This window comes from Streptopelia decaocto, assembly GCF_964273445.1.
Source record: "Streptopelia decaocto genome assembly, chromosome: 6".
Taxonomy (NCBI): domain Eukaryota; kingdom Metazoa; phylum Chordata; class Aves; order Columbiformes; family Columbidae; genus Streptopelia; species Streptopelia decaocto.
In genome coordinates, this window is record NC_138660.1 from 45,512,232 (window position 1) to 45,536,359 (window position 24,128).

The 24,128-nt window shown below is 43.4% G+C and overlaps 1 protein-coding gene across 4 annotated transcripts in view; it reads left to right on the top strand.

Moving 5' to 3' along the window:
• The first annotated feature begins 5,295 nt into the window (after positions 1-5,295).
• Positions 5,296-24,128, top strand: part of CHN1 (chimerin 1) — a 101,062-nt gene continuing 82,229 nt past the window's right edge. The window contains exons 1-2 of one of the 4 annotated variants that reach the window (XM_082057081.1): positions 5,296-5,394; positions 5,606-5,721. In XM_082057081.1, coding sequence (XP_081913207.1) covers positions 5,622-5,721 — 100 coding nt within the window. In that variant the 5' untranslated portion in view covers positions 5,296-5,394; positions 5,606-5,621. Of the gene's footprint in view, positions 5,395-5,435; positions 5,722-5,813; positions 6,211-24,128 lie in introns of those variants that run through there. The other 3 variants (XM_082057085.1, XM_082057082.1, XM_082057083.1) reach the window with 3 other exon arrangements.

Here is a 24,128-nt window from a genome sequence, read left to right on the forward strand (position 1 = left end):
TAGCACACTTCATTTTCTAATCCTTTTCCAGCCTCCATCCCTAGACATGCGGGAGACAGGAAGAACTGCCCTTCCTCCACACAACTCTAGTGCTGGAAGTGGCTGTAAATGTGTTTGAAGGTATTAGAGGAGCTCTTCAAGGTTTATTAAACAAATAATAAAGGTGAAAGCTTGGAAGAAAATAGGAATGAGGCAGTTCTTGACATGAAAGACAGGGCAGGATACCTGTCAGAAAACCTGAAAGTAGCCAGCTAATTCAGGTGGTGCGCCTCACAGGTACCTAGTCCAGAATTTTCTGTTCTCCAGCCCATGTACGTGAGCAGAGTGAGAGCAGAGATGCTACTGAGGGGGACAAAGGTGGATGCTCTTGCAAAGTGCTGCTAGTTTTATTTGTGGCATGGGAAAAGCTGGCTGTGAAGAGTAATTCAGATGCAGGTTTTCTTTTTAATGGAAATTACATCAAAGATTAAGTTAGTATGATTTTTGCCAAGATACACAGATAATATCTACTATATCCTACCCATAGTACCTGTTCATGGTGTAATTCTCATCATGTTCAAGCGCGCTTCTTGGAAATCTAATTAAGTGGGAGCCATAATGTAAAGTCCTGAGGAATCATTTTAGAAAGGACTTTACTCAGGAAACATAGGCAAGATGAAGCTTTTTTCCTTTGATGCAGTTTCATTCAAAAATGGCACAATGTCTAAACCCAGCAAATTGTTTAGATGTTAAGCAAACAGCTTTAGTTTAATTTTAATATTGTATTCCTGTGCTGCTTCCCCTTAGATCTTGTGGCATTCACTTCTAGTGTAACCAGAAAAAAATTGGGCTCTAAAGGTTGTCCTTGTTAGGTCTGTCTGTTAAACATTTTTTCATGTCCCGGAGAGCCCAAAGCAGTCACGTTAAGCCCATATTTCCTTCCACTGATGTACATCACCTACTGCGTATTAAACTGCTCTGAGTTGTTTTGGGATATAGTGCAATTCCTATGACCAGGATAAGATGCCAAATGTGAGTTTATAACGGGGTAGCTGTGATTTAAAACAGAAGGTACGGTGGATATGTTACACGTATCTCACATTCTTTGGCAATTCTCATCAAACTCAACGTGTAAGTTCCTCCTAGGAACTGTTACTTTGCTATTCTGTACCCTGTAGATAAATGAAAAAAAAAAAAAAAAAAAATTACCACCAAAACCTACAGACTGGCACAAATTCCAGTAAAACACTGGGTTTGTCTGGTTTGCAAAGGCTGCTCATAGATGCTGTACTTGCTGCAGGGATTCTGTCTCCCTCTCTCCCTATGCAGTGTTGGGTGACATTGTGGTTAAATGACTTTGCTATTAATAATGAATAACAGTAGTGTCCAAAAGATGAGCTCAAATGACAGTTCTCTCATCAAAGGGAGAAAGATTATCCAAAAGCTGGTAATGTGCAATGACAATTCTGGGTTTTGTGATAGGCTTGATGTTATGTTCAAATAGCTGTGATCTATATGAACAATAATTTTAACTAGCCAGTTTGTTAGTCAAGTCTTCAAACTTTTTATTGATGACTCTTAAATTAGATAGAAAAATTGAATTTATCTTACTGAACAAGTGGTAGGAATCTGCCTTGCTGTTTTGCAAGGAGTAAATGTTCTGTTGCAAATAGTGTGAATCTGCTCAGTAATGCAGCCCTCGCCCACCCCCTGCCTGCCCCACAAACTCCCAGCAATTACACATTAGAAGTGAAATTAAATCCTGCACATGACAAGGCTTTGCCAGTGCTGCTTTCCTGCTGTCAAAGGGCTCTGTTGCAGGAAGACACTAACTGTGATAAGATGCTACCCCTACTCATCAGGTAGCATCTTAGAATGTCTTCACTTTTACTGCTTCCCATTAATACAGGGCAGCTTTAATTTATGTTTGTTGTGGGGTTCTTTGTTTGCTTGTGGTGTTTTGTTTGTTTTTCTTCACAAATTTTATTTACTAGCTGGGAACCTTTCTTTACAGTTGTGCATAAATCTTTAAGAATGTCAGCGATAAATTTAAAAATCTCATTTATCAATATATGACTACTGAATTATTTAAGGTTTGAAGAATAAATGTCAGGTAATTAGAAGCAATTTTGTACCACATCCTCAGACAATGTGATGGATCAAAGAAAGGCCAGTGTGGAAAATGAGCCACTGCTCCCACAGTGCTCAGCACCCAGAGTGAGGGGGCAAAGGAGAGGGGCCAAAATAAAAACCAAAACAAACAAAAAACATATACACACACTCACATAAAAAAATCCCCCAAACAAAACTAACAACAAACAAAAAACCCCATAACCTAACCACAGGAAACCAGCCCCAAAATTCCAAAATGAAATTTTACATGAAGAATTAATCAGTAATAACTGGCTTTAGTATTTAAAGCATCTGCAAGAAACTAACTGAAGGACAATGAGTAGGCCAGAAAATAGCATTTTACATATGTATTTATCTTCTGGAGACTTTATTTTTAAAGCACAGCTATCATGTGTCAAGTATAATAATGTTTTTTCTACAGAATGTGATGCTAATAGACCAATTTTGAAAAGGAAGACCTTTCAAGGGCTAAAGAGCCAGGGGAACAAGGCACCGAGCTCGTCCTTGATGCCATTTAAATCAATGGCAAATGACCTCAGTTGTGCAGATGGGGTCCTCTTTTGTGCTCTCCCCTGCAAAAGAGCAAACATGCACGCTGGAGCAGCTGGCCCAGCGCCCCAGCCTGGCCCTGCTCTGCAGAGACCCCCTTTCCTCCCCTCTCCCCTGCGCAAGGTGATGGGGGGTCAGTGCTCCACAGGCTCCAGCTCCCTTCTAATGGAATTCCCAGAGTTGCAGTTAAATCATTGTTATTGCTGGAGCGCTCAGATGTGCTGACCTGATAAGGCATTATGTAATTTTAAGATCACGCTGCTGTTAAACAGAAAGTGCCATGAGGACTTCAGGTCCTATCAAAACACAGGTGTGGGGGAAGGGATCTTTGCTGAGAGAACTTTGGGCTGTTTCTTTTTTCTTTCTGATTTGCAGCTTTGATTTCTTCCTGCTGTGTCAAGGCTCCCAGCCCTCACAAAGCCAGAGGAGCCACTGGGTAAGGCAGTACGTACCATGTGTGGCCCCTCTCCTTGCCGCCCCCAGCACCTTTCTCGTGCCCACGCCTGTGAGGGCAAGTCAGGAGCTCTGGATAGGAGGACCCTCCGTGAAGACCTTCCCAAAGCTACTGCTGCTGCTCTCTGCAGGCTGCTGGAGCCTGGGCCACAAACACCCTCCCAAACCAAGCAAATAATCTAATCAGAAACAACGATTGAGCTCAATTTGTTTTGATAGCTCAGATCAGCTGCAGAACTCTTCCTGGCACAGTAAAATACAACTCTAGTAACTTGCTGTGAAATGGCCAACATGCTGCCCAAGGTTTTAGCCCTAACAGCATTAACAGCAAAGGCATTAAGAGAGAAATGAAGTGACTAATCAAACCATTCAGACTGATCTTAACAACTCCAGTATTGATAATGCCTATCACGAAAAATAGTGTTACTCTGTCCGGACCAGAAAACACTTCTAATGTACACATGCAGCTCAGTAGATAGCAAAAAAGGCTTTGGAGTAGTGGAAAAGTAAAAGCTGGCTATTTAATCAAAGGAAATTGGAGTGAAAGCTTGGGATTTGATTCCAGGAAATGTAAGAGAGAAAAAAAAAAATCTGTATGAAGATCCAAATTATTTCCAAAAAGCAAAGCAAAACCCTCTGTGCACACAAAGGTCAAACAATGTACTCAGATTTTCTTATGTTGCTTTTTTTCAAACCATTTTTCATCTAGTTCCAACTTCTTTTAGCCCTGCAATTAAAATATTATTTCTCAGGAGTCTAGCCGCTCAATCAACTTTTGCACTTTATACATGCAAAATGAAAACGTTTTGTGAAATCAGGTCCATCATGCTAGAATTCATTTGGGGAGGAATAAAATGGAGGAAATGATCACTCTGGGATAAAATGTTTATTTTTTTAACTTTGCACAATAAGCAAAATGTATTAACATGAAACCCTATGTTTTGAAATATTTGACAGACATAACAAACCCCCATGTTTTTCTTGTTGCATTAAACAAGATTTAAAGATACTGAAAACTTTCCCACACGATCTTTCCCTTTTGTTTTCTATAAAAAGACTAGGGAGAATTCAGAGTATGAAAAGCCATATGCAACTAAATACATAAACCACACATTTTTCAGATGGATCTTTAGATTTTAGCTGCCTTGGTCAAAGAAATTTATTTTATGTTCTTGCTGACCCTGACCTGTATTCACACAACTGGAACCATTAAGTGCAGTGGCTGTAGATGCGTTGTGTGTGCACGATTTTCCTCCTTCAGACTCTCCTATGGCAAAAGCCTTATCCTGAACACATTCCTCCCCCTGCCACCCGCTGTGGGAGCCACCGCGGTGTCCCAGGTGCGGGTGGGACAGGCTGTGTGACGCTCAGAACAACACCTGCGCAATCCACCTGCCCCAGCTCATGTCTCTGAAGCTCCTGCTGAAGGCTGTGAATTTGCACAGCTGTAATGGATTAAATCTGAGTAAACAATTTGTGTCAGTCGCGCTCAGGCTGGATTTGAATTCTCGGCACACACAGCTTGCATCTGAGAGGCAAAGCAATACTTGCAAGAAACTACTGTATCACCAAACAGGGCAGGTCTGATTAGCCTGTGTATGCTGAGGAAGATCTGGTGAGTAGCAAATGACCTCTGCTTCAAATACCTGTTTTCAGGTTAAAAATGCAAATTGTATAAATGAGTTACACCAGGCACGATGCTGGGGTTTTTTTCAATCAACTGCTTTTAGCTCCAAAATCTACAGTTCCGGCCAGCAAAAAATATAACAGCAGCTGGACTGGCTGAAATTTCTCATACCGAAACGTTTTGAGGGGAATCCCACAGTTTTGCTCTCTTTGTGCTTGCTGGCATTCAAGCGGAAATTTTCACCTCGCTTTACAAAGTCATGTTTCTCCCGGGACCGGTGGTTCTCCTCCCGCACCAGGTATGCGCAGCCCCGCCGCGGCTGAAGAGGCGCAGGCCGGCGCTCCGGGGCCGCTCCCCAGTACCTTGAGGCTGGTCTCAGCGGAGCGAGCCGTCCGGGCCGACCCCGGCGGGTGTCCGAGGGACGGGACGGGCGCGGCCGGTGCCTTGTACGTGTGAGGTGATGGGGGCCAGGGCGGCCGGCCGTGCTCGCCCGCCGCGGGAGGGGCCGACCGCCCCACATGAGGAGACGGCGCGTCCCTTTGTGCCCCGGCGGGCCGGCCGCGTTGCCATGGGAACCGTCCCGCCGGCTGCGGCGGGAGGAAGGCGGGTCGTGTGGCGGCGCAAGATGGCTCCCCGAGGCGGCGGGCCGCAGCGTGAGCGCGGGCGGGGTGCGGGAGGAGCGGGAGCGGGGAGCTCCCCGCCGCTACCGCGCGTCTCTGGCCGTCTCCCCCCACCCTGCCCGGGGCCCTGCCCTCCCCTCCGCCGCGGGCTGCGGCCTCCCCGCTCCGCCCCGCGGCAGCAAGTGGCAGTGGCCGCCGGTGCCGCGGGGCGCCCTGACAGCCCCGCGCCCAACTTGTGTTGCAGGCGCGCCCCGCCGCTGATGCGAGAGCTGCCGCGCCAATGCCCGCCCCGCGCCGCCCGCCCAGCCCCCGCCGCCCCCCGGGCCCGCCCCGCCGCCGCGATGGCTCTGACCTTGTTCGGTGAGTACCCGCCGCTTCAGCCCGACGGGCGAGGGGCTGCCGGCCCCCATTGTCTGCCGCACGGCAGCGCCTGGGCGTGGGCGCCGGCCCGGAGCGCTGCCGCAGGCCGGGGCCGCCGCACCGCCCCGCGCCCGGGGTGGCGGGAGGGTGAGGCGTCCCCGGGGGAGCCCCCGGTGCTGGCCGCGGCTGCGGGGCGCGGTGGGCGCGTAAAAGTTACGGTGCCTCCGCAAGCCCGAGGAGCAGCGCGGCGGAGCCGTGGGCCGGCGAACGAGGGACCCCCGGGAGCCTCGGGGTGTGGGGCTGGGTTGCCTGTAGCCATCAGATGCGTTCCTGTAATTGTGTTTAATAGCAGCGGTTAATGAAAGGTCGGGTTTGGGAGAACGCGAGTGTTGGCTTCGGTTGGCTTCACAGCCTGAGACGGCGTAGTGGGAAGCAGCATGTGAAAACTGTAGTTTTAACTGTTGGAACATGTGGATTCTCTCAAGTAAGGTTATTAAGCTTGCTTATGCTTAGTATGCTTAATTTTACAGTGGGGAAAATAAAGCTACAAACTGCTTTGAGCATCATTAGGTAAATGCAACAAAGCAAAGGGAAGCAGAAATTAATATGACTAACATCAGGACAGCATTAACTGGATAATCGAGAGACTCTTTCTTTTGAGAAGCTTGTACAACAGAAGTGATTTCTAGTGAATAAGTGATGATATGAAGTTTGTCTGTTGTGTTTAGACCGTGGATTTTACTTCCTGTGTAAACAAATTATTTGCTTTCATTCGTCTCATGGATCTTAGGCTTGTACAATTTCCTAAAGAAATAAAAGCTGTTTCCTGGGTTTTCATAAACTTTGACACCTGTTATATTATTGTGGCTTTTAAGCTCTGTCTAAAAACAAATTTAACATATGTTGCAAAATAGTTCTCTGTAGATAAAATCTACGTGAATTGTATTTAGCTACAGTGCTGTCACTTAAATTTATATTTCCTGCCTGAGTTTTTCAGGATGCAAAAAGTGGTAACTCATAGTTCACAATGGAGCAAACCGTCTCTGTCATTATAGGCTTGGTCTTGTCACTGAGTTTACGTGAACCCTTGGACTTCTGGAGGAGTCGGTGCAGGTTTGGGGGCCCTGCACATTGCCAGGTGCAGGGTGGGCATTAAGCCCTTTAATTTACAACCTCAAGTGAATATAGAGAGTACCGAAATGGCAGATTGGCTTTTGTAAAATAGCCTACTGTGTATATATTGTATTGTAACTTCAGCTTGCTAAGAATGATGCAGGTTGTTCCACAGGCACTGGAGGTGCTAACCAGAAGTCAAAATATTAGGCTATTGAAAATACACGCTTTTTCCATGGTGAGTGTGTATTGTGCCATTACCAGCTTTGGCTGCAAAATTAAGAATATTTTAACTTCAGCTTTTAAATAAAGTGGCATTCCTAAGTCAGGCACCTGTATTTTAAACTCTTCACTTTCTCAGTCTTAGTTATTTTAATATTCTCCTCTTCATCTTGTCATGCTCTCCCAGTCATGACCTTCCAAGGTATCCCGTGCTGACTCTTGTCTATTTGGAAGGTGGTGGGAGCTGCCCATGTTCCCACAGCGCAGTCGTACAGCTGATGAGTCAGTGTGTGTTGTGGGTTATGAAGGAGAGGTGGTCAAGTGCTCCACAGAGATGGAGAGGAAGAACAGCCCCTGTTGGAAGCAATCAGGGATGGGAGACCATGGAAATTGTTGGCTGAAAACATACCTCTGTTACTTTTCAACCACTTTGGCTACCACGGGCAAGACTGTCATCCTGAAAGGGTTCATAGTTACACAGAATTATGGTGGCAGAAATGGCCTGTTGTGACCATAGGCAGTCATTGGTATGTGACTTGGCATTTTGTGACACTAGTAGAAAGTAGGTTTTGCCTGTCCATTGAATTTATGTTCTAGTGGCCAAGCACCTACAGTGCAAATTTGACTTAGCACAGGAAAGCAAGTTCTGTACTAGGACCACATCAGTAGAAGACTGGAAGACAGTCAACATACCTGAGAACTGAAAAAACGCTAGCTGAGCCTGTTTGTTGCAAATAATGGGTGTGATTAATTTGATATCCATATTCATGAATTACCTACCAAGAGCTGTCTGGGATTTGAAAAATGTCTTTGTCTACAAAACAGTGCAGACTTTCATAGCCAGTGTGTATAAATATCTAGAACTTGAGCAGCAATTCTAGTGCTGGTTTTTGTCTTACAGCAGATTCACCTTTCCTTGCAGAAGGTGGTGGTGATTGACAGTGTAGCCTCTCTCCTCACTAACCATTTCTTCCTGCCCACTGCAGCAACTGGAATGGTGGATAAGCCGATGTCCTTCTCTGCTGTTTCAGCACAAAATCAGTGGCTTTGTGCCCAGCCTTGATGGAGCTGGGCTGAAGTGACTTGCCAGGTTTAGCAGGGAAGCAGCTCAAGGATACCCACCGGTTCTGCTCTGTGTCCCTCTGAGGGGCAGCAGCTTTTCAGGGACAGGAAGAGCAATCAGACAGCTCTGTGGGTAGGCTTCCTAGAGCCCATCTGTTAATGCCCTGAGCTGCGAGATCTCCAGTGACAGGGCTGAGGTGTGTGCTGTCATTCCACTTGGATGACTCAAGTGCAGGAAAGATAACAAAAAACGTAGAGGAAAAAGGAGAGGAAATGTTAAGTTATCCCATTGCTACTGCTGCTTGGTTGTGTCTCTGGATGTACTGAGAAGGGTTTCAGGAAAGTCAGCACTGTACTTTGAAAGAAAAATATTTTTATCTTAAGTTTTAGTGCCATTGAGTTGTCTGTATGTTTTATGAATTCCCTTTGTGTTCATTTGTTTGCTCATCAACTGGTTTGTGTGAACAAAGGAAGACATTTCAAAACAGACAGGAGAATCTTCATGGACATATTTGTCATTAGTTATTCATGCCCTTGCCTTTTTGCTGAGAGTCTGCCAATGGATGAAAAGTCACCCTCCTGGATATTAGTGGTTAAGAAATAAGAAGTGAAGCAATTTTCTTTTAATCTTTGAAGTGCTTGCACTCTGATGAGGGGCTGCAGTTGAATGGGATTAGAGATAGAGCTGTAGTCAGCATGACAGATCTGGTTATTTAAGGAGATAATGAACAAGGGCAGTTTTTAGAGGAATATATAGGGAAAATATGAGATGAAACAAACAAAACATTGCTACAGACAGGGAGGGTGGGGACAAAGAAACCAATTATGCCTCCATTTCAGGTGTCCGTACATTGTTGAAAGAGCACGCAAATATTAATTTGCCCACTTAACATAATTCCTTTCCACAGCTGTGAGCTTTGGTGTTGTAATGCACAGGAGGAATTTTCTGTGAATCTATTTACCACTGCAGGCATGAAGTAAACCTTTACAAATAAGTTCTTCCTTACTTGAAATGCTAATTAACAAATGACTGGTTTAAGTTCTATGCACTTACAATTACTGTTTTCCATGCGAACTGTGCTTACTGTCTCACAGCTGCTTTGAAAGGTAGGATGTGCTTATGTTGGTACAAGTACATATTTTCTAATGTGACAATCATAAAGAGAGAAATGAAATCAGTTAATTGTTCTCTAAATAAAATGTTTTGCTTGCTTAGGGAAGGCCTTTAAATTTTAGTGTGTTTGGTTAGCCTAGTCACAGGTGCATAGAAAGTGAATGTCTTTAAAAATGGTTCACAACATGTAACGCCTGTGGATTCCCTGCAGGATAGGAAATACTCAAAAATTAATCTGCTCGTTTCTTGTATTATGTGCAGAGCCCTATAGGAACAGGAGGTAAAGAGATCACCTACAATTCAAGTTGTTCTCCTCTGTATTTTTACACATGGCCCTGAACTATGCTTAAAAGTGTGGCTGGCTCTGATGGTGTCAACTTTTGCTTACAGGCAGAGCCCCCTAACTGAGGAGTCACTTAGTGCCAGAAAAGTGCTCTTTGAATCTGTTCCTTAATTGAACTAGGTGATGGAAGTTTGTTCATGGAATTGAGGCATTTGTAGTATGGCTTTTGTCGCTACAGGCAGCATAAGTGTGAAGGGCTATAGCAATGGTACTCAGCACTGATGCTTCTAGGCAAACAAACAAACAAAACAACCAAACAAACAAACCCACCAAACATAAAGAATTTCATTGCTCGTCTTACACTCTTGAAGCGGTTTTCGAAGTGAACACAAACCCCACATTGCACTGCCTATACTGGATCTTTCTCACCAGTAAAGCAGTGAATTCACATTGGTCTTTTTAACTCGGTCACAGTAGATGCTCTTGAAGTGTTTAGCCCTTGTTTGAAATATGTGGGCTTCATTCAATATAGACTGACACAGGCTAATTTTAAAAGGAGATTAAAGCAATTCAACATCTAGTCACAACAGGAACTTCAAATAGTTTAATTAAACAAAACAATTTAGGGGCATTAGTACAATGTTTGGTGGGGTTTTTTTTAACAAGCTTTAAAAAGGAAGGTGATTTGTTAAAAATGGAAACCATGTTAGAGAGAAACTCAGTCTTCCAACTCCCATTTATGTGTCTTGGGGGGAAAGTGTCCAAGTGCTGAGAATCATAAGATTATTTTCTCCTTGGTGCTGTGCTAACCTTGTCTAATTTGTAGAACCTCATCAAGCAAATAAGGAGAGCAATCTTGAAAAGGTTTTGCTGGCAATGCATTCTCAAGAAAAAATTGAAAGGGAAACCTGCGTAGGAACTGGGAAAAGAAGATGGATCTATTAACTAGTAAATTGGTATCGATTGATCAGAATATCAGAGAAGTGACACTAACACTTATGAGGATGAGAAAAGAAATCAGTCATGACTCCTCAGCTTAGTGCTCAGAAGTGTGCTTCATGCACTGACTGGTATAAAATTGTATTTTCTATTAATTGTGAATTTGTATAAGAATCTTAAAAAATCAGAGGTTTGAGGACTGTTGCTGAAGCTGAAAAGGGCAGGTCCGGCTGTGTGCACAAGTAAATGAATTAAGATGAAATTCTGGAATTTTCTCCAGAGAGACTCTGTTGTGATACCGTCAGGTCAGGCCCAGCGCTGAGCAGTGACATCCCTTTCCTTCTTGGCACCAAGTGACCTGCTGGGGAGCAGCGGCAGTCAGCACATCGCAGAATCTCCTCCAACGGTGTTGAAGTGAAATGCACTTTGGATCTGAGGATCCAGGAAGAGTTCCCAGGCTTTGCTGGTGCACACTCCGTGTCAGCCAAGGACTGATGTTTCAGGTGTAAATCTAGGTGGTGTTCTATTTGTTTAGGAATCAGCTGATCCTTTCTGCCTTGTTGGGTTTGGGGACTTTATTCTCTTAGTAACTCTCTCCAAGAGTTCTTTTTTTTTTTTCAGATGTACTAAAAGATTTCCATGTGATGGAACCCATATCTCAGTGTAAAGAAAATAATGTGTTTACATACAGTGGCAGTACCACAGTTTCGACTTAAATGCTATCGTAATCAGTAAACCCAAGGCATAAACCTAATACAATGTTGTTGGAAAACTATGTTATTTTTGCACGTGAATCAGGATCCCCTAAAGGTGCAGGCATAGGTGACTGCTCTGTGCAGTCTAACAGTCAACTGTGCATTGTTAGACAATTTATTTTCCTTTTTCTGAACCTGGGGCTTAGCATCCACATCTCAGGCTATTTAGCTGCTCCACCTTGTGGATAGAGCTCATACAGTTCTACAGGAACATGTCTTCAGATGAAACAAAACAGACCCGAGACTTGGTCAAGGGCAGTTTTGTAGTTTTTAACAGAATATGAGATGCTTCCTGCTCCCTCATAAAATTGTAATTTGTCTTAGTGGTCATTTCAGTGGGGTGGATTGTATCTGCCTTGTACATCTTCATGGAAGAAAATTAAAAACCCTCTAGATTTTGCTTTTTTTGAGTCTGTCTTGAAACAAGAAAAAATGTCATTTAAAGTCACTGAAAGATTTGGTCTTCTAAAGCATTTACCGATACTGTAATTGTATTGCATCTGGGCCTTGAGCACCCATGCTGGCCTGACCTGAGAAGATGCTGGGAGGAGTTCCCACAGTTCTCCACACTGTTCCCAAGGGTTTAGCTGTACCATGGAGTGGTGGGTCAATGTCCCGGTTCTCACTGGGGGAGGAGGGTTGATCACAGGAGTATTCGCTGTGTGTGCAACAGCCTCTGTGAATCTAAAAGAGCTGATGGACATTTGCCATTTCTAGCACTCAAAGTATTTGTTTATGCTCTGTCTGAATGAAAAAGTTGACATTCTGAAGTGATTTCATAGTTACTGGAAAATGTGCTCATAAAATCTTATTTATTCCTGCAGGAGTCTGATTTCCGTGATATATTTTGATACATTCATTCCCAAATGTATTCTTGTGACTTTGCTAGCAGCTTTGTGATAAGCATTGCGGAGAGACTGTCAGGGCTGATTAGCTTTTAGTTAAAATTTTGTTTAGTGCCGATAGGATGTGATAATGTGGTCTGTTTTTTCACATGACCAAATCTTGGTCCCTGGGAGAATGCATTAGGAAAACTGCATCCTCTGGTTGTGGACCATCATTGAAGCTGCAAGCTGGAGCTTGCTGCTCACAGTGAACAGGTATCTGTGCTTTCGGTCTTGCTCGTCTCTGTGAGGAGGCCCATGTCACATTTGTCTTTGGTGCAGCTGGCAGAATGTGGCTCTGTTGAATACAGGGTGTGGTTGGGATGGGTGTTCCTGGTGGTGATGGAGGGTGGTGGGTCCCTCTCCCCTGCACGTCTGCCATTGCTGTCGTCTTCCTGATTCCTTGGTTGCAAGAGCAGCTGCTTATAGGTAGCCTTGCCCTTTAAGAAGCTGAAATAAAAACATGGCTTCTGACCTTGACCAGAAATGGAATGTCCTGGGGCAGCTTGTTTGCGGGGAAATTTCTTCTCCAAAAGTAAAGGTAAAACACGGTTTCCTACATGTTGGAATTAGTTTGTTGCCCACCGCATGGTGGTGTGTCACTGTGGCCAGCAGAGCTGCAACTGTTTAAATTACAGTAAATGCAAGTACCACAGAGCATCATGTAGCAAAGTCTTTGAGTACCTGCTGCAGCAGTGGAGAAGGAGGTATGGAATTATTCCTTGAGCAGAGTAAACGAGACACTGTGAAAAATGGAATAATAGTACAGTTCTGAAAAACAAACCCAGTGCTTTAGTACAGTAACTATCCATTCCTTGCTCTCACATTGTCAGGGTACGAGTCAGTGTCCTCAGTGCTCAAATAGTATCTGATAAGTATACAATCCAGAGCAGACTGTAAAAGTAGCTGATAATTATTTGGTAGGGCCAGTCTTCCATATTTTTTCATCTGCACTTTATGGTTTCCATATGAATCTGGACACAATGCTTCAGTGCAATCTCGGATCACTTTTTATTAAAAAAAAACCAAAAAAAAACCCCAAAAAACAACCTGCAAAACCCCTCCATACAGGTTGTAGCTCTTCCTCACCTCTGCCTTACTGGCTGAACATGCACATATGGGTCTATCCTTCCAATAAATGAAGCATGGTTTTGACACAGCAATTAATTTTACTGATTTCCTTTTCAGGTTTTTCAAAGAGTATATTTATAAATGAAACTTGAAAGTGCTGAAATAATCAACACCAGAGAAGCAATAAAATAGTGATTCTCCTTCCTCATGAGAAAGCATTCAGAAACTTTGTGTTACATATTATCTCAATGCCAACATTTGTGTGGTAAAGAGATTGTGTCAGGTACTTCCTTATTGAGAAATAACATTTGTAGTATATCAAGGTAAATATTTGCCTGTATGTAAAGGAAAATTACCACCCCAAAAATACAAGAGGAGGAGAGGAAACTGATCCTGGCATTTCCAACAGTGAGCTCATGCGCATATAGCTGTGCTGCTGCTTTACTGTGGTTCTGAGGGAGCTCCTGGCTGCGCTGCATATCTGCCCACTTCCACGTGGTGTCAAAGCAAGCTGTGCTCACAGCCCTGGCCCAGCACCCTGCCCTGCCCGTCTGGGGTGGCAGAGCAGCAAGCTCATCAGTAACTCCATGGAGCATCTCTGACTCCTTAGCTTTTACTGAAACTGTGCTATATAGGAAGAAGACGACTCTGATCCACGTCTGACTGTATCAGACCAAAGCAAGGGGATGGTTCTGTCCTGACTTGCTTTGCTGCAGGTTTGGAATTTGCAGGAGGTGAAACACAGCCCCGGTGTCACTGCTGCTCTCCTGCATGGTGAGCTCCGGGATGGGGCAGTGTGCTGCACTCCTGGGCTGGTAACTCAGGGAGATGCCTTCAAAAAATGCCTGAGATGAGTGAGCTTTGTCTGAGGGAGAGCTCACACTGGCTAACTCACCCGCTGAGCTTGTTGGCATATTTTTTCTACTTAGCAGAAAGGTCTATGAGAAGCAGGAAGAGCTTTTTTTCTGCTTAGATACTTTGTTGTTTTTTCTGCTTAGATACTTTGTTGATGGGGTAACTCCAGCGCTAGTCATGACTCTTAAATGTAAAAACTCTCCCTTTCTTGGCAGGCATCTTCCTTCTCCCATTGCTGTGCAAGAGCAGCCGCGGAAGGCACAGGCAGGGCTTGCCATGTCTCAGAACTGTATTAGCATCTGCCCTCATTTCTGTATGGAAATCCTGTGTATCACAATCTCTGACAGTTGCTTGCAGCATTCTGCTTCCTGGCAGTTCCCATCTAGCCACCTAGGTAGGGCAGGATCATTTTTAAACTATAAACTGGATTTTTGATCTCTCACATCCTACAGCTCTCCCTGTGTCTGGATGTGTTTTCCCATACTGCCAGTTTCCATTATAGGGTTCTTTTTATAAAGTGGAGCTAAAGACACCAAAAAGGCTGTTATCCAGAGAGGCAGTGCTGACTGGGAGGTTATTGCGTTGTCAAGACTTAGGAATAGAGATACGGATCTTTTCTCTGTAGGATGACTTCATCTACATGGATCTCTGCTGTTCTCACCAGCAGCTGTTCCTATTTTCTGTTCATATGTCATGTTCTATAGGACAAAGTCTGCTTTTCACTTGTGGACATTCCTGCAGGGTCTCAGTTCCAGTAAGGATGCATCAGTATCCCAGAAATGCAGCTAATAATTGTTGAAAACCTGTTTAACACAGTGCCATGATAAAGTGAGAGGTAATAAACCCAAGTTTCCATTATTTGCAGACCCATTTCTCTTTCTTCTAATTAGTGGAAAAAAGGAGAAAGGACTTCAAAACAGAGACAAGAAAACCATCTGAATTGATTTCCTGGACAGGGCAAAAAAATGTATGGTGTTACCCAGGAACGGACATGGAGGTTATCTCTGAGCACTGATCATATCGAGCTTTCTGGCCAACTCTCCTGTTCCCGCTGGGCAGTGGCAAACCCTTGTGTTCAGTTCTCTTTCCAGTAGCCTGTTCCCAGCCTCCACCTGCCGAGCTCTGCTGTCATCCTCCCAAAGAGAGGGAACTGAGAACAAATGGTGGGCCTCTGCAGAAAACCTCTCAGTGTTTGCAGAGCTGCTAAACTGCCTTTGAGATGGTCATTTAGTGTTGCTCCAGCCCAACAACATGCTGGGTGGCACAGGAGTAGACCCAGAGCGCAGCTTCTCCACGGACTGGGCCTCACACCTGCTCTCTCTCCTTGCATTGGTTCTTGCTAACACAGGAGATGAACCTGCAGAGGAGGAAGAGAGTTATGAAAAAAGATGGTTTTAATGCTATAAACAGGGAGAGGCTGGTGGGTAAATATTTTTGCTATGGTTCTTTGACTACAGTTATAATGTTGAGCTATGGAATTGCCTAAAAAGAACATGAAGTTTTCAGCTTTCCTACCTGTAGCCTCCTACTTTGTGCCCTTGGAGGCCTTGTGGAGGCTGTATATGAGAACAGGAAGCTCTTGGATTGGAGAAAAGCTCACAGCAACTGGAGTAAAAGCCTAATTCCAATTCAAGAAAAGGCATCTCACCACATTGTGTCGATTTCCCTTTCTCTGACCCTGCCAATAATGTTTTTTTAGGAGTTTCCTTCCTTGCACTATATAAAACAATCATGGTTTCAGGCAAGGGTACTTTATGTGGTAGTTTGTCCTCCTCCTTCCAACCACAAGTGTTGATGTATTGCATCTGTTCTGGAAACAGGGATGTAAATACAAGACATACTTTTGCATGAGCAATGGCGTGTGTTACTGACGACTACTTCAGAAAATTAAAAATCTGTTTGTAATAAGAATCTTCATAGGTTTGTTATAACTGATGGTCTAGGAATTTACATGGGTCAAGTTTGGGGAAGGAGAGGCAACAGCATCTATTGGACCACCTGACACAGTTAAAGAGAGCGCCATGCTTTGGAACATGTGAGTCTGTCTTGAGGCCAGTTAAAACAGCAGTGAGAAATCAGATCTGCTCTTAATTTTCTCTGGGTGACTGTGATTTTTGCCTGGGCTGCTAATGGGTGGGTTGGATTGTTTGTTTGTTGTTTTCCCCAGGAGGCTAATGAATGCACAGCAGCTATTTCAGTCTAAAATGCCAGGGAGGACAAGTTCTCGGCAGGTTTTCACGAACAAATAGGGAGACAGGGTCAGTGTTGTGCTCTTTTGTCATGGTTCAGCTTTTGGTAAAACCACAATGGTCTATTTAAAAGTGGATTTTAGAGCAGGAAGGTGAATTTAAGTTTGTTATCTCAGTGCTGTGTGTGGAAAAAAAAAAATCAAAGCAACCAAGCAAATTGTGGTAAAACATGCCTCCCCATTCAGCAAATTAGGGCATTATGCAGTGGATGGAGGAGTTGTATGTCAAAAGTGCCTGAAAGCTTGACCTTTATCTAGGGTCTCTTCTGTCCAACCTTGACCGGACAGGCTTCTTATTCAGGAGAAGGGATCAATTTACAGCTAGAAGACACTTTTATGCCATATCATATTGTTCTTTTTCATTATTAGGCTGACTGCTCATAATATTTGTGTAATCAAGTTCTAATCAATATTCCCTGTTGGATATGTTAGAGAAATCCAGACAAAAAGTATTTTTGTGAATGCCTTGAGGCTGTGGCTGTAACAGTTGTCACTGGCTGGAAGTTATGGCAAAACTGATGTGCCCTTGTTGATGCTAATTATGTTTGGAAGAAACAAAACAAGTGATGGGAAATGAATTCGGTCTCTGTGCAGGTAGACTTTTAAAATAGGAGACAAAAAAGGATCTGTGGCAACAAAAAATAGGAAAGGAAGTGTCAAAGGGCTTCTTCTCCTAGATTATCTTTTGCTATGCTTGGAATGAGGACAGTGTGAGACCAATAGCCTCAACAGGTATTTCTCTTGGCTTCCAAACAAACTTTACCAACCATGATCAAAACAGTATCTCCAATGAAAACCAGTCTGGAATTAAACTAGGGCAGTTTGATTACAGCGTTCAAGCTTATGTCACCTGATATTACTCTGAATTGCTCCCAGACTTTACTGTACTGATATAGAAGATACTTGGACAAATTATCTGTCAAATCTAAAAGATGCAATTCATCCAATAAAGGTATATTTCTGTCAATTTTGAACTTTTAAAATAAGTTTGCAAAAGATGTTCCAAATAACCCTGAGGGAGGATGGGAAATTCCCTGACTCACTGATCCAGCACTTTGAGGCTACAGCCAGCCTTGGTCAGTTTTGCCATAATTAGTTTTTAAAAAAAAAAAAAAAATGACAGATTGTTTTCCTTTGAAATAGATAAATTAAAGAGGAATATTTGATTTTGACAGCATTTTTGGTTGAAAGTTGTTTACTGTGTAAACCAGACATTTGGGGATACCTGTAGAGCTGTGGAACCATCCTAGCTCCTATGGTGAGATAAATCAGCTGACAGCCTGGCTCTTATTGCACCTACAGCCAGCCGACAGAGCCGTGTCAGGTGGCAGATCCCATCGTGTCTGTCTTTTCTCAGGAAGTAAAGATGGTATTCCCAGAAATGCTGAAAATTCGCTGCCGTCTGGAGGCTGAGATAACCCTGCTGGAAACAGAAAGCAACATTAAATGCCCACAAGGTGGCACTTGTCAGCTTTTTACCCTCTCTGAGGTCTAAATTTTTATACTTGCAGCAACACTAAGAAATAATTTTAGAGGTTTTGAAACTTTTCTTAAACAGTAAGCTAACTGTGCTTTCATGGGAGGGGTATTGCCCTCCCCTCCATTAAACTGCACTCAAGAGGACCACAGCTGTGTTTTGCTTATCATTACACATGTGAAAATTCCAGTGTAAAATCAATTTTTTTTGGTTGTTATAAGGGATTTTAAAAATTTTTATTTGTCATTATCACATAGTCAGATGCCACTATTTATCTGGCAAAGAGGACTAAAAATTAGTACTTACTTCCCTTGCTTTGGTTAAATGAAAATGTAGAAACAGATCATTTGCAACCTAGTCTAATCACTTAGATGAATTTATTTAGCAGCAGCAGTGCTTGTGATAGGCAAAATATTACTCATTAAAGTTTTCCCATCATTCATACAGAAGCAGTAATAGACCTGCTAATAAAAGGCATTGATCTCTAGCTGGTTTTGGTGGGTCTCTCATTCAACCCTGTTAGAAGCATTCCCACAGAATTTTTTATTGCTGGATCAGACATTTGTAGAAACCAGGATGGCAGAGTGGTCTTTTTTTCCCCTCTCTCCCTCAAGACCAATGCAGTTATTCAGAGCATGCCCTTATTTAAGCCTCTTCACTTTTGCTGAGAATACTCTGTCTCCCACTTGGTTACATCAGAGAAATGGCAGTAGCCCTTGCAGCTTTCTGGGGCACGCTAGCTTTCTCTTACTCATTTTTGCTCTAGTATGAATTAGAAACCTAATTGTACTTGTTTGAAGGGGTACAAGCAAAACTATGTGAGGACAAAAGAGCAGGCAAAAATAAGTTTTGCCCCATTAAAAAATTCCTGGGGCACAGTGTGTGTGATGTAGCATCCTGCAGCCAAAGGGATGCTTTCCTTTTCAGTGCCAGCTTTCGCTGATTTGCATCTTTCCCTTAGATTGTTTTGTACTCTTATTCTCCTCCTAGGTGGGAATGCCTTTGGAAAATGTGAAGAAAATACATTCAACTGTTTTTGTTTTCTGTTTAAGTATGTCAAATATGGTTTAATGTTAAAAGTCTGAGGCTGCCTGTGTGTATGGGGTTTATGTGCATTAGGGAGTGTAGCTACCTACACCAAAGGTCACAGTAGAACTTTGTGTAAGTAATCACAGAATGTTAGGGATTGGAAGGAACCTCAAAGATCATCTAGTCCAATCCCCTGCTGGAGCAGGAACACCTAAATTTGGTTATGAAGTAATGTGTCCAGGTGGGCACAGTGGCACAGTGCTGGCTTATGGTCATCCTGCTGTCCACCAGGACCCCCAGGTCCCTTTCCCCTACACTGCTCTCTAATAGGTCATTCCCCAACCTATACTGGAACCTGGGGTTGTTCCTACCCAGATGCAAGACCTTCCACTTTCCCTTGTTATATTTCATTAAATTTTTCCTCGCCCAACTCTCCAGCCTATCCAGGTCTTGCTGGATGGCAGCACAGCCTTCTGGCATGTCAGCCACTCCTTCCATCTTGGTGTCATCAGGAAACTTGCTGATAGTACACTCTAGTCCCTCATCCAAATCATCGATGAATATATTGAATAAAACCAGCCCTTGAGGCACTCCACTAGATACAGGCCTCCAACTGGACTCTGCCCCATTGACCATGACTCTCTGGCTTCTTCCCTTCAGCCAGTTCACATCACAGTCCACCTCGCTACCCAACCATCCAGACCATGCTCCCTCTAGTCTTGGAGAGCTGTGTTTGGTGACTGTCCCTTCTGCCCACAGGCTCAGGCATGTCCCTGTAGATGGATGGCTTTTGCCATGGAGTGACTTTCTTGTGCACCAGCTTCTCCAGGGCTGGCCTGGCCACAGCTGGGTGCAGTCAGGTTGGCAACCTCTGCCTGTCAGCTGCCCTCCGTGGGCATGAAGTAGCTGCCTAAGCTGGTGACAGCGCTTCTTTCCACCTATAAATGGTTTGTGTTTGATCAGACGGGGCTTTAGTTCACACTGAGCAGGTTGTGTGGGCAGCACAGCAGGCTCCGAGCAGGGGACGCTCTGCCATCCGCACGCAGCCAGACACGTGCCGAGCTCTTACAGCTGCCCACATGTTGAAGCAGATGCCTGTCTAGTGTCTTTACTCGGAGAAGGTGGTGGTTTGTTTGGTGGCTTTTTTACTGAAGCACCTTGCAGCGTGTAGTGGTGTCTGCCTGCATGAGGAAGAGCCTTGATGTGTCTAAAAGTTTTCAAAGCTTTTTTTTTTTTTTTTTTGTAATTCAGAGGAAATCATGTGCCAAGAATAACATTAAAGTAGCATTAAACACCTGATTACAGTCTAGAAGTATCAGTCATCATTGTTGAGTATCATACAGTAGATTGTATATTGGGGAATTGGGAGAAAACATGGTGATCGCTGCCTGGGGTGTTCCCAGCCCCACAGGTATCTTACCATAAACAAAGGAAATTCTGTGATGTCCTAGTTGTGAAACCCCACAGGTTTTCCACGTGGGCCCAGGCCATGTGTGCCATCAGGTCCTTGTCATTAATCTCTTTGTTTTCAGGGACTAACGGAGCAATATTATTTTTGGATTAACATTTATTCATTACTTTTAAACCCCAATGTTTTTTTGTAATGTAAAAGTATAATAGTTTTTATTTAAGAGAGAAGGAATATACCCAAAAAAGGATATCTTTAAAAAATGTGATGTAAGCCTGTGCAAGGTATTTTGGTCAGAAATGATTTGTTACCCCTGTGCTATTGAAAGGCAAAGACAAGACTGAGCCAGAGGATCATTTCCCTTTTTATATTCAGGTGGAGGACTCAAATGCTGAAGAAGTGTTTGTTCCCAAGAAAACATTTCATGCAAGAAAGGTTGACCATGACTTTCTCTTGTTTACCACGCACCGGCTGAAATGAGCTTCCCCGCAGGCTCTGTCCGCAGCGGCGCGGTGCCGGGCCTGCCGGGGCAGGGCTGCGGTGGCTGCTGCGGGACCTGCTGTGAGGGGCAGTGACCGCGCACGGTGCTTCTTGCTCTTCACATCGAGACTCTGCCCACGACCCCTTTCCAGGTTCCATTTAACTTACTGGCTGCTGATGGCAGAGGTGTAGCGGAGAAGGGGAGAGAGGCTTTGTGGAAATAATGTGAATCCCAAGGTCTCACCTAGGAGTCACAAAGAACCTTTTGGGGGGGAGTGTGCCCTTCCTACTGCAGAGCATATGCAATAGGAATATTTTGGCCGTTCTCTGCACCCTCCACCCTGTCTCTGGGAGCTGTCTGCCATCGCCATCCCCTCCTCCTGCCATCACCGGCAGCACAGGGACTTCCCATGCTGCTGGGTGCTGCTGTGGCCAGGAATCAGCTATTTACCCTGAAACCACAGGATTGTGGCCCATCTGTTTTACTGCCGCTGCCTAGGGCAGTGGCTGGATTCATCCTCTAATTACCTTAATGCTGTTTGAGTTTTATTTTGGTTGGAGCGTACAAAACCCTCACTTCTAGGCCCTGCTTGGCTGCTGCTTAAAATGTTTTGTGATGGCTTGAGCTTAGTTTCTGAAATGCTGTTGGCACTTGTACTCTGAAAAACAGAGATGAAATAACGTTTTTCTGTTCAACTGCACTGTTTTTGTGGCTTGAGAATCTCGCCAGCAAATAAATTGTGACTTTATTTCTGTGAGTTGAGTGATTTTTACATGCATCCTTTGGGCATAGAGAAAATGCTAATAAGGAAGATTTTGAGACTGAGGAAGAATTTTCTAGAAGTTGTTTTTTGGGCACAAAAAGGAGTCTGTTGTATGGGTCAGGAAATGGTCACATCCACTTGTGCATCTCTCTAGGAGTTAAATTTTGACACGTACTGCTGCCAAAGTAAGCAAGATTAGCATCTTAAAACACATGCTAATGCTTACTGGATAGTACTTAGGCCATAGCTTACAGAAGAATGTTTTATATTTTCTTGCATCTTTTAGTATTTATGGCTTAGACTGTTCTTTGGTCATAGATCAGTTCAGAAAACACAAAAATATATATTTTATTTTCCTTATGCTGTTGATGGTTGGTCCACATGGCTAAGAGCTGGTCTCACCTGCAAGGTTTACCACCTGAGGCCTCACCTGCGTTCAATGGGGCTATTGCTAAATAAAATCAAAGTTTGGGGCAAGAGCTGCTGTGTCAGCAGATATCTGATTGTTTCCTCACAGGTGGTGTTAAACTAGTCTCCAGCATGATGTTACAGATCATTGTGCTGCAGGGAGTGACACACAGTAAAAGAAAAACAAAACTGAATTCTCAGTTAGTGCTAAATTGCTTTATGGAGTTACCACGTGTAGTTAAGCTGCTGCTGCTCTGTGCTAGACATGGCTTATCTTCAGTGGCAAGAGAGATGGAACCATTTCAAGCAAAGGTAAACATTTTTATTCTTTCTATAAAAGGAATACACAGAGACAAGCAGTCTAAACAGTTTGAGGCAATAGTAACAGTTCTCGTATCTGCAGTTAAAATGTACACTCTGAAAGTACTGCAGTGGTCCAGATTTATATAAGGGATAAAATGGAAATGGGCGAGAAAGAAGGAAAATAAGCAAGGGAAATGCTGTGTTGTAATGTCACAATTAGTCACGTTTGTGTTTGTGGAAAAATCTGAGATGCTCTCATGGCGCTTGTGTCTGTGTCTGAGCTTCTCCTAAATGGCTGCTTGATTTTCTGTTGGCAGAGCCCTTTTCTGTGCGTGTATTTCTGACGATGACTCCGTGCTTGTCACTTAACTGCAGATGGTTCATGCCCAAGTAGGTCCATGCCTGGACTAGAGGCACTAGCTGTTATGGGTCTGTTGTAAGATGCTTGCTTTGAAGAGGAGTTTGATTTTTGCTGTTGGTTCAAGAGCAAGAAACTGATTCTACTGGATGAAGGACTGTAAATGTATTTGCACATGTCCTGGATTCCTCCCACCCCTTTACTTTGCATATAACTTTTGGTCTCAAGTGATGTATAAGTTTAAGATATTCTTCATATTTTCCTTACAAATACATATTTATACTATGACAGGTCCATTTAGGAGCTTAAAAGTACAGTTTTGGGTACGCAGCTGTTTCTTTTCTAATCTATTCCAGGCTGGAAAATTATTAGATATCTGTATGGATTCAGGGTAGAGAATTTGAACAAGTCACATTTTACTGTGGAAAAAAAAAAATCTTAAACATATACCCTTCCAACCAGATCAAAATTCTGAAGAATGAAAAAACTGTCATTGCCTGGAATAGTGGGATATTGCCGAACATCTTCACTTTTAGAGGTTAGGAAGAGTATTCAGCACCAGCATCTGTCAGTTTGAAACTGGGCTGAGTTTGAAATTGCAATTTATGAATGTGGACAGTGCACTTGATCTAAAATGCACCTACTGAGGAGGTGCCTTCATGCTGGCGAAAGGCTCACCAACGCTGATAGGATCAGTTTATGGATTTATGTTTTCTGTAGTGCTCCAAACCTTTGGAGAAGAGCAGCTTTAAGCTGAATTGCATCTCATTTAAGCAGAAAATAATAGTTAAGATAAAACATGATGCACAGATTGTAGAAAATTATTTTATCATGGAAACAGCAGAGCCGAGATACTGCGCTGATGGGAACTGTAGAAAATCTGAGAACTGACAGCATAGAGTTTATTGCATTAATTAGAAAGTGGTGCAGTGTTAGTGAGAAAATGTATTTTGGGTTCAGCATTTTCTGTGGGTTTTTTATCATGCCTTACAGTGCTTTTTGGGTGCTTTGGATGCCTGATTGGAGATGCTGTATGTGGAAGCCTATGTTACCAAAAATCCAGCCCTTTTCCTAATAAGGCATCTCAAAATACTGATGGTGTGTTAAATGGGACCACGTCGATTAGTCTTTAAAAAGAGATAACTAAAAGACCAGTGTGATCTTTAGCTTATTCTATTTTGTCTTTGTGTAGTGGAGTGGTTTTAGCAACAGAAGCATTCTCCCGCAGAAACAAGCACTGCAGACGCTCTGATTCACCGTTGTTACTGTGCTGTACTTGCTGCTCTTGCTGCTACAGTGTTTTGTATCAGATAACTTTTTTTGTTGTTTTTTTTTTTTTTTTTAATCATAATAGAAATGACCTTTTGTTTTTTCATTACCTCATGTGGGATGGCTGGAGGGTATTCTCACAGTGTAAAGGCAGTAAAACTCACTGACAGATTTTCTAACAAAATCCTTGTGCACAGCTGCATAACATAAATCATTCCTTCCAATTTCTGAAAGTTAAATGTTTGTTGTATGAAAGTTACTGCTGTTCTTGCCTGACTTTAACAAGGCTTGGAGTTTTTTGTTTTTCACTTTTACAATCATATTGCCCTTAGTTGTAACAATTATATGTCTTGAGTGTGAGCAAG